We start from the raw sequence: 13948 nt of genomic DNA, 5'->3' as shown, positions 1-13948 counted from the left end.
GGGAATTGTTACTAGGATTAAATGTCAGGAATTGTGAAAAACTGAGTTTAAATGTATTTGGCTAAGGTGTATGTAAACTTCTGACTTCAACTGTATGTATGTATGTATGTATGCTTATAGGCTTTATTCATAAATATGCATTTTTAAACTTGTTGAATTGATCCATGTTGTTCAAACATGCAGACTTTAGATTTTCATGGATCAATAAATGAAAAAAATACAAAATCTTCCACAATAACACAATCCGCATGTTTGGCCTGCCTCCAGTTTCTTACTTGTGCACTGATTAACTATTTAATTTAAATGACTTGTTTGGAATCTTAAAGTATATACTTAATTCCAGAAATGTTATTACAGGCATCAGCTCCCATGCTGACTCTGTCTTGAGTTAAATAACACTGCAACTGAAAATAGATAATTTCCCTTTAAATAATGAATAACTAATTAATGGAAGGTACATTTCTAAGTATGTTTAATTGTATGTGGCAAGGTACTAAGCTATAAAATAAATAATATATAGTGAAAAAATATAAAGAACATAGGCACATGTCCTTTGGGCATCAGTATTATAATCAATTATTCAATCATGATATGAAATGGCAATATTAAAACCGATATTATGAATATGAAACCGAAATGTAAAAATGTAAAGCAAACTTCGTACACACCAACACCAACAGAATAACAACTCCCTCCTTCCCTCGAGTGGTGTGTGCAAACAGGCCCCTATTTGAATCTCTTCCTCTCTCTCTCTTACTTTTGGAGAACCTTGGTGGGTTGTCGTTGACGTCGCTGAGGGTGATGTTGATGGTGGTGGTCCCGGCCAGACCTCCCAGCTGACCTCCCATATCCTTGGCCTGGATAAGCACCTGGTACTGCTCCTTCACCTCGCGGTCCATGTTCGGCAAGGCCGTCCTTATTATACCTAACGACAAAATGGTATCATTAGAACATGTCAAAACGGCTGATATCTAGGCATTTTACTTGTATGTCACATAAGCTGTGCAGTCCAAGTAGGGGATCGGTGGAGACATGATAATAGAGATGGGACAAGTTGAGTGTTAAGGCGCTGCTGCTCGATGCCCCCTTTTTCTGCTAGAGGGTTCAAATGTACAAATGACCTGGGTAGTAGCACCCCCCTTAGAAAGAGGGTTCACTTAAAGGTGCATTAATGTACCTGAAGTCAAGTTGTGAATTAAGGGGGAGCCAGGTGGTGCTCAGTTCCCTTGAATGAGAGGTTAGCTCCCTAAATTAATCAAAAGTCAATCTTTGGGGGAGAGGGGGTGATTCTAAATATTGCTATTTTAACCATTCTCTGTTTTCTTAAAATATAGTGGGAAATATGTTTTACAGTGGTAAATATTAAAATATAGCATACACCCCCACCTCTCTGTCATGGTTCAACTATTTATTTCTATGTGGTGGCGCTATCCACACAGAGGTGCTGAATTTTGGCCTCAGTTGAGCTCCTTTATGCATAGATTTTCCTTCATACTTCCTAATTTCCGTAATTTGTTTGCCATGCACCCTTGATAAAAATAGCTTATGCCTTTATTCCAATGCATTCGATTTATCTGTTGATTAATTATTGTTTGCTTTTGTCAGTCAGCTGTTTAGAGCACTGATTGCTTTGTTTTTCAGGTGTTCTCCATGCCACCCGTGGCCAGAAGTAGTTTAATCTGCTCTATTATTTTCTATCAATATTTGTTTTCTTTCCTGGATAACCTACAGCTAGACACCAATGCACATCCAATCCATCCAACAAGTAGGCTATATGTTAATAACAGTTTTTTTAATTTATTAATATTTTTTATTTCACCTGTATTTAACCAGGTAGGCCAGTTGAGAACAAGTTCTCATTTACAACTGCGACCTGGCCAAGATGTAAGGCAATAAATAGGCCATAGTGGCGAAGTAATTACAATTTAGCAAATTAACACTGGAGTGGAGTGATAGATTTGCAGATGATGATGTGCAAGTAGAGATACTGGTGTGCAAAAGAGCAAAAAAGTAAATAAAAACAATATGGAGATGAGGTAGATAGATTGGATGGGCAATTTAGAGATGGGCTGTGTACAGCTGCAGCGATCGGTTAGCTGCTCGGATAGCTGATGTTTAAAGTTATTGAGGGAGATATAAGTCTCCAACTTCAGTGATTTTTGCAATTTGTTCCAGTCATTGGCAGCAGAGAACTGTATGGAAAGGCAGCCGAATTAGGAATTGGCTTTGGGGGTGAGCAGTGAAATATATCTGCTGGAGCGCGTGCTCTGTGTGGGTGCTGCTATGGTAACCAGTAAGCTGAGATAAGGTGGAGCTTTACCTAGCAAAGACTTGTGGATGACCTGGAGCCAGTGGGTCTGGCGACAAATATGTAGCAAGGGCTAGACAACGAGAGCATACAGGTCGCAGTGGTGGGTGGTGTATGGGGCTTTGGTGACATAAGATATGGCACTGTGATAGACTGACTATAAGGTGTCTTTCTGTTAAAAGTGGGTAACTTTCGGTTAGAAGCATTCAATTTTGCAATGGCATAGGCCTACATTATTTGTGTGCCCATGAGAACTGTTTTCACAGCGACATTTTTTACATAGGCATAGTTACACTTACAGTGCATTTTCCAAGATCTCAAAGATCCATGGTTCATACCGGATTTAAGTTAAATATTCAAATTAAATTGTTAAATGCTTAATAATTACAAATAACACTGTCATTAATGTAAGGAAAGAAAGGTAGTGTTTTATGTCACATGATCTGTGAAGACACCAAGCATTAACTTGTGAATATGGACAACTCATGAACTAGGGTGTGAAACATGTTCTGTATTATATTGAATGTAGGCTACCTGTTCTCTGTGTGTTCATGTGTGAAAAATTGTCTCGGTTGAGAGGGTAGGCTACCGGCAGTGGTGTAGGCCTAGTGGAGGGTAAATGCAAGTAAACGCTGTTAACCCACCCTTTTTAGAAAAATGCATTAAAAGTATAGGGAGTATGACTTTTTTCACTTTAACCTGCAATCGGTGTTTACCCACCTATTTTTTTTTACCACTACATCACTGGCTATTGGTAGGCCTATTTGAAGTTCATGGTAATACACATTGTAGCCTGGTCTAGTAAGTTCACCATGTGTGTTAGAGTGACCATCCTGTTTTTTCCAGGACAGATTCAGACCCATTTCAGGTGTGCCGACTTTTCAGTCTACAAAAAAGGTCAATTCGTCAACAATCAACAACATCAATGAATGTAGGCCTTATCAATGGCAACCACTGAAAGTCATTATGCACATTTTCTGGTGTTTTGTAAACAGATGTCTATTTCCATTCATCAAATGGAGCGAGTGTACATGCAGTTTATTTGATGGAATAATTTTGGAGTGGACGAACATGCACAGGTGAACTTTGTGAAGTGATTTGTTTGGCTATGAGATTAAAATATATGACTGGTCGTATTCATGACACATTAAAAGGTAATTCATTTTTATCTTTCAAATTACGTAAGTTCATGCACTCAATAGAACCCCCCCCCCCCCAAATGTCATGGTGTAATTCGCACTCTGATGAGATAGAAATACTGGAGACACTTGACATTCAATACTGAACTTAGTGAGGCTTTGAGGGACCCTGAGATCAGAGCAAATATACAGCAGAGTAATGGCCAGGTCAGGTTGGAAGATGTCGGAGTGATTGAAGATATGTAAAGGGGGCAAGATGTATGTTTACTTTTCTCGTATTCCCCGTCAGTCACATGAAAAGGATAGACGTCACATTTGAACATAAGCTCCTGTGTTCTGCGTGTGCAACAGTCAAAGGATGATGTTTTTTGACAATCTTATCATGTTTAGGGGATTCACGCTCTAGCAGGGAGGGAGGATGCTGTGAAGTATATGGTGATTTAGGCATGTGATTCCTTCCCCCGCTTTTCTTTTCCCTCTCTCCTTCTTGTTTGTTTGGCTGTAGAGGCAGGTTCAGCATGGCAAACATTTGTTTTAACAGTTTTTCCGCCATCAGGTTGGAAATACAGTCGCATTGTGTGTTTTGTATACTCTCCAGGGCGGAAAGGCATGATCTGTGATTCTCCTTATTCCCTTTCTCCCTGTGATATCACATTGGAAATGGTTAACGTGATCCATCCACCCCCCCCCCCCCCCCCCCCCCCACTCTTCTTTCTTTTGCCCATTTTGAACTGTGTTACCATTGTGGACATTGTGCTAAAGGTTCTAACTTTTTCAATGGTAATCTCTATTTGAGCATTAAAATATAATCTGCTCTATGTTGTATCAGTGTAAAAAATACCGTCTATTGCATTTTATCCATGGTATAGTATCTTTTTCGTTCTACGTGCAGAATACAGTTACTGGAATGATTTTTAGGTGTGCTTGCTGAAAGCACCAACTACTGAAATCCAACATACTTGTTATTATTTGATGTACTTGCTGAAAGCATTTAAGGGTCTACCGCTCTGGATCAGCCAAATGCATCATGGTATGAAGGCCAATGAGACGTCCCATGGTCCTTTGGAGCAATGGACTCTGGAGGGAAGAGCAGTCTTCATGACATGGGTGTCATACAAAGGATCTCCTTCAATCTAACAGGGTCAACAGCTTGACCTGGACATTTTTTTTATAACCCATTGCATCATTTGCTCAGAGCTCAGATATAAAAAGCCAAATGGCATATGAGGAGAAAAAAGAGGAGAGTGTCAGTATTTGCTGTTGATCAGGAGTTTGAGAGAGCTGGTAGTAAACCATGAACCCTTCAGCCCGCCAGTTCCACACCATAATGCCTGCATTAACATTCTGAAGTGGCTCATGGGATTGCAGGGACACCGTCTCTCTTCACACTCCAGCTAACCTCCTCGGCAACCACGGCGATAGACACACACACAAAAACAGACTTTCACACCACATAACCACTTATCTGATTGAGTTTCGCTGCAGGCCCTAAGGATTTCCAATATCGGGATAAGAATATGACCATGTGAAACCGAGAGCAGAAATATGTCTAGGTTCACTCAGAAGACAAACAATGACTAACAATATCAGGGGATAAGAATATGGCCATGTGAAACCGAGAGCAGAAATATGTCTATGTTCACTCAGAAGACAAACAATGACTAATAATAATCGGTTTCCATCCTGTTCCAACTGAGGGCTGAGAGGAATCGAAAGGACGGAGGACGGAAAACAGCTGCAGCTCAGCTGTGTTTAACCTTTGACTGCTAAAGTAAAGTAAACATTTTCACAAAAAAAAAAAACTTTTAATGAACCCGGCTGCATCCCTTCACTCCAAACCTTGCTGCTATGAAACTCTCACTGTTTATAATGCCCCTCACCAAAACTCTGACTGGGATGCAGCTATTTTAAAGCGAAAAGTCTAAGACCAGTAATAGCGATGTATTTTTCTAGAGAATTTTTTACAAGTATTTTATTACATACAGTAGTTCCTTGTTGTTGAGAGCTTTTGAGAAAGAGAGCACTCCAGAGCAAAGTATTGGAAGAAGCACAAGTGCCATTCTTTAAAAGACTTGACCCGGCTCCCGGTCGTTTCAGTTTATGAAACCAATATGAATGTGGACCACATCAGTGTGCTGATTAAATCTGCTATTTTGGAGAAGGGGCGTTAAAAGCGGGAGATTCAAAAACGAACAGATAGTTCAACCAAGAATCTTGAGGATACTGTTTTTCTCCAGTGACATACACACATTTTTTATTTCAATTGCTTTCAGATTAAAATACATAATACACATCTAAATTATAACACAGACAATTTGACTTTGACACATTAATAGAAGTAGATACTGTATCGAACAGTAGACCACAGCAAATACATATCGGTTAGAGTGTTGTAGGGTTCTTGACAGTTAGCTGTCTATTATAAGACTGATGCTCGCTGGCCCCAGTTGGCTCCTGGACACACATGATGGGCAGGGTCAAAGAGGTGCTGATCCCTTGACACTGGCATAGATCTAGACCCACTACCATTATGTTTGCAGTCACTACCACTACTATTGCACACCATAATTCCTTCAAGACAAGCAAGCACACACATTTTCTTCAGGAAATGCCCTTTTCTAGTTTAAATTTACACTTTTACAGAGGACAAAGCTGTGAGCACTGCACACATTTAATTATATGACTATACTAGCTACAGAATTTAACTGCTGACATACACTAACCGGCCTAATCCCAATTTCCTAGTATTGAGGTATGTGAAAAGTAATTTGTAGGCGCTATTATTGATTGCTATACTTCTTTGCAAAAGCAGGAAAAACAATGATAGAGAACCTTATCAGTCCACAGTAAAGAAATGGAAGTTATAGCGTGTCACTGTTTCTAATCCATTGCCCTGTAATCAAATCAAGATATTTCGCTCATTTGTTTATTCGGATCGATAATGTGTAATTAAGTTGAAGACAACACCTTGTCCATACTAATGTTAAAAAGTTAGAATATCTGCCCGCCTATTACACTTTCACAGCTACAGAACTTGGCATTCTTCTTTTATGAAGTGTTGTGTCTTTAGTATCATTAAAGGTGAAGACTGTTATTTTATCTAATAAATTCTCTGTAATTATTATTACATGATTAAACTAATCATGCACCTTTAATTAACTAGGAAGTCGGGGAACCACGGAAAATCTACAGAATACAACTCCTCAGATATTTTAATATCTGATCAATTCGTCTTTTATTAATTAATTATTCTTTACGTTACGTCAGTCTCATTCCAAACGTTGTAAATGGTTGGTTATTTGCACGAACCCAGGCTAAACTATGAGTCATCCATACACCAATTGGCTTAATAATTGATTTACTAACTAACTAAATGATCACAGAAATGCATAGCAAACAAACAGTAGGTATTGGTTACTAACAATGATAGGGAAGATCCCTTAGTGGGCTGAACCGATATGACGGCTTGGTATACAAAGAAAAGGGGGTGTGGACCGATAAAGGAGCGGGAAAGACAAAATGGATCACTACACACAGTGGAAAGTTATATTAATTGAAATGCTAATCCTTTGCACACGAACCCTCGCTCATTCGGGAGTAATTGCAATCAATATAGTTATGCCCATATGTCGTTGTTGTCTTCTCTGATGGAATCGTCGGTCCGTCTGCTGGAGAGTCAGTTCATCAGAGAGACTTTGGTTACTCATGGTGGTAGCTCTATCGGCGGCTCCTGACAGTGTCTGTTGTAATGGATCCGTCAGGCGTCCAATGTTCTTAGAGTAGATGTTTCGGCGGTTGTCGGTATTCGCATTCCAGGTTTACATAATTTCAAACTGCAGACTAGTAATTAGTATCTAAGATTTGCTCTTATTCTGTGGGGATCGATAGTCTCAGAGTTTAACCATTTCCACCCGTGTAGTCAATGCGCCACGTGGTATGGTTTTCTAGTCTTGGTACTCAACCATTGCAACCACAGCTCACGCTGGGGGGTTTGCTTAGTCTTAAGAGGATTTCCTCAGGAAGGTGTTTTATTCGTAACACTAGAAAAGGGCGGTTCCATGACGCATGATCATGTCTGGACTCACGGGGGCCAATGACTTAGTTAAACTTTACAGGGAATACAATCGTCTCATTCTGAAGGTTAACGTCCCATTACATAATTGTACAAATAGTTTTACATTACTCATTCATTTTATACAATAATTAGATGCAAACCCCACAATTGAGAAATGTACACATTCAGAGATATAGTTAGTTATACGTGTTTTCTGTCCTCCATGAGGTCACCAAATGAGACCCACTCATCATACCATACCTTAAGTATCCACGGACCCTTCCCACATTCTCACAACTGGACATATAGTTTAATTCTCCCATTTTGGGGATTTAGAAGTTCGGCCAAGTGAAATCACTTGATCTCTCTCCGTATTCTCTCTTTCTGCATGGCCAGGGGGAGAGAGTCTCCACCAGGAATTCACAACCTGAGATAACAGAACCTGGGTGTAGGAGAGAGGGGGGAGCCACGATCTACACCCAGAAAGGGCCACGTCATTACATAAGTAAGCTATTGTCATTGTTTAGACAGACAGGTATCCCGCCTTTTTGTTATTTAAAACGATCTATAAACATAACAGCATTCAACATTGACAAAAAGTACCAAATAAGATACATTTTTGACTGATGTTGCCCATCTTATTTACCAGTCTTGGGATCCACAGAGAAGTATGGCTGGCCATGAAGGATGCTGTAGACCACTCTGGCACTGTTTCCATAGGTAGGGTCATCTGCATCTGTGGCTGTCACCTGCATCACATAAGTCCCTGTGAAACAAACACATACATTTGCATCATACAGATGGAGTCATTTTGTAAGGTTTTTTTCCCATACGTCTTTGCGGCTTGTGCCACCATGAATGCATCACAAATGGCATTCTATTCCCTAAAATGTGCACTAATTTTGACCAGGCCTCAGGTCAAAAGTAATGCCCTATGTAGGGAATAGGGAGCTATTTGGGACAGAGCCACAGAGGCTAAAGTGAGAGTAAGAGGATACGATAGAAGATAAATGTGCAATATTGAAACGTTGAATTATTAACTATGTGAAATATACATTTGAAGAACTATGCAAGTGGATGTTTAGCCAAAAGATACTCATTCATTAGACATCGCAAGCATTAAGGAAACAAAGAGCCATCCACAGCAGGAATAGGAAACAAGATGGAAGCCATCCAACTTCCTGCAGTACCAGGAACAGAGTTAATAACTGTAGCTTGAATCTAAAACAGCATTGCATTAATCCACTGACTCTACAGAAGCATGTATATCTACAATTCAATCCAATTGGAAATTATTCTATCTACAAGCTCAATAAAATCACTACTGTGGCTAAATGAGATATGTATTTTTTAGTCCATGTGTACAGGCTGGTACTGTACTGTATGCTAGGTGGACATCCAAGGGAAGCTACATCCACAAATGGCCATTGACACATGTTAATCTCTTAGTTGGTTTTAGCAAGGCTCCATTAAACAGGATTTGCGCTATGAGCAGATGATAACAATTGTATGAAAACGTTAGGTGAGAGAGATTTAGAGTGTTAATCCTTCCTAACAAAGCCCCGCACCACGCATCCGGGTATAATGGAGCTGAGATGCTGGTCATTTACACTTTAACTACTATAGGTAGTTACTTTGTACTGGTTTATCACCACGTACTGTATTAATGCTTTTGCTTGTGCTTTTTAGTGATGCAATCCTTTTATAAACAGCTCCAGTTCCATAAAGCTTTTAAATACAAGTGCATTGTTTAAAATGGGTCAATAATAGCTAAACAAACTATACACCTGTCACGTCCTGATCTGTTTCACCTGTCCTTGTGCTTGTCTCCACCCCCTCCAGGTGTCACTTGTTTTCCCCTCAGCATTTACCCCTGTGTTTCCTGTCTCTCTGTGCCAGTTCGTCTTGTTTGTCAAGTCAACCAGCGTTTTTGTTTCTCAGCTCCTGCTTTCCCAGTCTCTCTTTTCTTGCCCTCCTGGTTTTGACCCTTGCCTGTCCTGACTCTGAGCCCACCTGCCTGAACCCCTGCCTGTCCTGACACAAGCCTGCCTATCGCCTGGTACTGTTTGGACTCTGACCTGGTTTATGAACTCTCACCTGTACCCGACCTGCCTTTTTCCTATCCTTTCTGTCATAATAAATATCGGAGCTCAACCATCTGCCTCCTGTGTCTGCATTTGGGTCTCGCCCTGTGCCCTTAAAACACCACTTTTAACTTGGCTCATTCCAGTTCCTTGAAGTTCTTTGAAATAAAAATAGAGTACTCATCAAATTGGTCTTTTGAATCCACACCCATTTGCCAAAGGAAGCATTATCAGTTCCATACATTTTATTAATGTAATTAGAAGTGATTCATATTTTTCTCAGGTACACACTGCATCAATGCCATATTGAACCATTTATCACACACACACTCTCTGCAGAATCATCTGAAAATAATCATCATACCCAAAGCATACAGCCCTCCTGCTCAATCCCTCATATAAAGGAAACAGTCTTTTCACCGGCAGGTCCTACATTCCTGCCCCTGATTTTGAACACACATCCACCCGCAGGCGCACACACACACACACACACACACACACACACACACACACACACACACACACACACACACACACACACACACACACACACACACACACACACACACACACACACACACACACACACACACACACACACACACACACACACACACACACACACACACACACACAGCGCCTTCCAGCTGTTTACCTACATGGAGTAGAAGACTGGGCCATGTTTTAGATCAGCTTGAAAGGGACCATGGTGATTTGAAACATTACTTTGTACATTGACTGTACCTTGCTCCATTCAGCGTTTGGAGATATCTAATATGCTGTTCTCTTCACCAGGGCTCCATTGCTATTCAGAAGAAGAGGAGCCAATCTGAGTGAATTACCTTGAGCTCCCTTCCCTGAGGTAGAGAGCATAAAGACGAGCCTCGATCCGCAATGTACTTATGCACTTTGGGCATAACTGGCTCACTTGCAGAAAAGTCAAAATCTGTTGATTTGTTTTCTTCCCTCTTGTTCGATCTGTGGCTATAACACTCCCTTTCTTATAATATATTTGTGTACTCTGTCTCGATCTAAAACTCTATGTGATAGTTTTTAAATTCTGAGAAATGCATCTATTTTGTTATGTCAAGTTTGCAGCTAATTGAAGCATTTTCAGAAATTATGTCTGCATTCCAAATTGCACCCTATTCCTTACGTAGTGCTCTACTTTTCTCTGGTCAAAAGTAGTGCACTATCAATCCATCAAATGTATTTATAAAGCCCTTTTTTACATCAGCTGATGTCAGAAAGTGCTACACAGAAACCCAGCCTAAAACCCCAAACAGCAAGCAATGCAGATGTAGAAGCAGGGGTGATATTTCTTCTTACCTACAGGTGACATCTCAGGGACACTGGCTGTGTATGGCCCTTCTAGAAACTTTGGCTCATTGTCGTTGATGTCCTGGACCTTGATTACGAACTCTGATTCGGGCTCCAGGGGCCTGTTGGTGTCGATATCGACTGCCTGCGCGCGGAGGGTGTAATAAGGCTTCACCTCCCTGTCAAGGCTTCTTAAGGCATGGATGTCCCCGGTCGTTGCGTCAATGGTGAAAATGGAGCCGGCCCCTTCTCCCATGAGAGTGTACTTCACCTCGCTCTCGCCCTTATCCAGATCAGTGTGCAGCTGCAAGACAAGAGGAAAAGGACAGGTTCAGTCCAAACAATGATACTGCTAATGATTCAAAGAGACCACTGGGGGAGAACAGTTTTAAGTAAAGGCAGTTCATGAAGCGAGTCGATGGGACTGACTGCACCTACAGAATACGATGAAAAAACCCTACATAGTAGGATATGTGTTGCTAAAACCACAAACAGTATATACAAAGCAGTATATTTTTTTGCCCCCGCTCTAGGGATTTGGGATGTGCATATAATCTACATGACTGCACTCCCAACAATAGGTATATCCAACACACAGGTACCTTTTCTTCTAAATGTGTCTGCTCTAAGATGGTTTTATGCTCACATTACAAGTGTAATAATGCTCTCAATGCTCTTCTTTAGCATGTGCATGTTTTCCTTAAAGGGATAGCTTGCTGGCAGATACTCATAGACTTCCAGTCATTGCGCTAATGCTAGTTAGTGTAACAGTATAGCTTCCGTCCCTCACCTCGCCCCTACCTGGGCTCGGACCAGGGACCCTCTGCACACATCGACAACAGCCACCCTCGAAGGATCGTTACCCATTGCGCCACAAAAGCCAAGGCCCTTGCAGAGCAAGGGGAACAACTACTTCAAGGACTCCAAGCGAGTGACGTCACCAATTGAAACGCTATTATCGCGCACCACCGCTAACTAGCTAGCAATTTCACATCGGTTACATTAGCATTGGTTCGCGAAACTACAATACCTCTAACTTTGTTCATACTGGACACAGAGGCCTATCTGACCCTGGTGAAGTAGATAAAGGACCTCATTGCAACAACAAAAAAACTGAAGTATCCCTTTAAGTAAAAACAAAAATATCCATATCTGCAAAATCTGATTTAGTCTGACAGGTAGGCCTGGGGGCATATGAACTGGCTTGACCCAGTTCTTTCACAACTTCACACTGCAGCTTTTCTTTGTACGATTGCTATGGTTCCATCCCAAATGGCACCCTATTCCCTACATGAAACGGAATATGGTTCCATTTGGGACACAGGGTAGCACCATGTCAGAAGGCTTTTCTTTGGCCACGTGCAATACACCTGTTGGCATGGAAGTGTTTTTACCCTGTACAGGACATCAAACCAACAATGTTAACGCAGAAATGATGGCCAATGTGACCCGACATGGACCACATGTTTCCCTCAAGCAAGATGTACTGTAGTTCTCAGGAGCCAACAATAAGTCCCACAAGAGGGATTTGTTTTTACCACACAGGTACTTGCACGGAGTCCAACTCCATGCAAGCCCAATACACATATCTGTTCCTCATATAATCTAAGAGTTGTGCCCTTCAATGGCTAAATATGTTCTACTACGTAAGCTATCTGCCCCTCCCTCTCATTGTACCTGTTTTTGTACTAGTCTGCTGTACAGTGAAGTTTTTAATGCTCATAAGTAAATCAATTGATGTCCCAAAGTGGAGACTGACTGGATTGTGATTAATTTAGAATAAGTAAGTATAGCGTATTATAGTTTAGTTAAAGCACATTCCAGCTTATCCAATACAGAAACCCCAGTGACCTTCTTTTTTCAGACCCTGCAAATTGATTCATAACTGCACAGTTAAAGTTGAAAAATAAATACAAACACCCCAAAAATAATAGGCCCATTCCCCACATTAATTAGAAGCCAAATGTTAAATGATACAAATAAAAAATTCCATTAGGCAAACAATGATAATCAATTAAACAAAGACAGTCATTAATGAGGAGGCAGGCAAGTACACTTATTTAACATGCCACATACTCCAGAGCCCAACAGACTAGAGGATTAAAGCTTTTAAGCACTGCAGAAAGATAGTTTTTGTTGAATTGTTGTACAGTACAGTTAGAAAATAAGTGAAATGTATTTTGTAAGGAAGAACTATCCAACGCATACCACCCGGCACATGGGTCGTTTGAGTAAAAAAAACAAAAAAAAAAAACAAGCTCAATACACTTTAAAATGATTGAAACCAAATTTGAAACTGTAGAAATGATAATGGACCTACATTTATACCATTACTTAACCTTGTCCATCTCGCTAATAATCACCTAAATTAAAGCCAGACGGTCAGGGAGCATTAGAAATTCCTATATTTATTTTACCATTATTTAACGAGGCAAGTCAGTTAAGAACAAATTATTATTTAAAATGACTGCCTAGGGACAGTGGGTTAGCTGCCTTGTTCAGGGGTTGAATGACAGATTTTTTACCTTGTCAGCTCGGGGATTCAATCTAGCAACCTTTTGGTTACTGGCCCAACGTGCTAACCACTAGGCTACCAGCCACCCATATATACAGTGTATTTGGAAAGTAAATCAGACCCCTTGACTTTTTCCACATTTTGTTACATTACAGCCTTATTCTAAAATGGATTAAAAATGTATATATTGTGCACATGTATAACATTTTTTTACTGAAATAATACTTTTATTTAAGTATTCAGACTGTTTACTCAATACTTTGTTGAAGCACATTTGGCAGTGATTACAGCCTTCAGTCTTCTTGGATATGACGGTACAAGCTTGGCACATCTTAATTTGGGGGGTTTCTCCCATTCTTCTCTACAGATCCTCTCAAGCTTTGTCAGGTTGGATGGGGAGCTATTTTCAGGTCTCTCCAGAGATTTCCAATCGGGTTCAAGTAAGTCCGGGCTCTGGCTGGGCCAATCAAGGACATTCAAAGACTCGTCCCAAAGCCACTCCTGCGTTGTCTTGGCTGTCTACTTAGG

General features: G+C 40.6%; 1 protein-coding gene across 1 annotated transcript in view; it reads right to left on the bottom strand.

Annotated features, from left to right (window-relative positions):
- The window catches only part of LOC110490017 (cadherin-12), a 198102-nt gene that overhangs the window by 56650 nt on the left and 127504 nt on the right, over positions 1–13948 (bottom strand). Inside the window, exons 3-5 of the mRNA XM_021563093.2 lie at positions 10915–11209; positions 8148–8267; positions 758–925 (exon numbers count right to left, since the gene is read on the bottom strand). Coding sequence (XP_021418768.1) covers positions 758–925; positions 8148–8267; positions 10915–11209 — 583 coding nt within the window. The remainder of the gene's footprint in view (positions 1–757; positions 926–8147; positions 8268–10914; positions 11210–13948) is intronic.

This window comes from Oncorhynchus mykiss, chromosome 15 (assembly GCF_013265735.2).
Source record: "Oncorhynchus mykiss isolate Arlee chromosome 15, USDA_OmykA_1.1, whole genome shotgun sequence".
In the NCBI taxonomy this organism is placed as follows: domain Eukaryota; kingdom Metazoa; phylum Chordata; class Actinopteri; order Salmoniformes; family Salmonidae; genus Oncorhynchus; species Oncorhynchus mykiss.
Note: the sequence above shows the minus strand (reverse complement) of the source record. Positions and strands in the feature narration are given on the sequence as shown.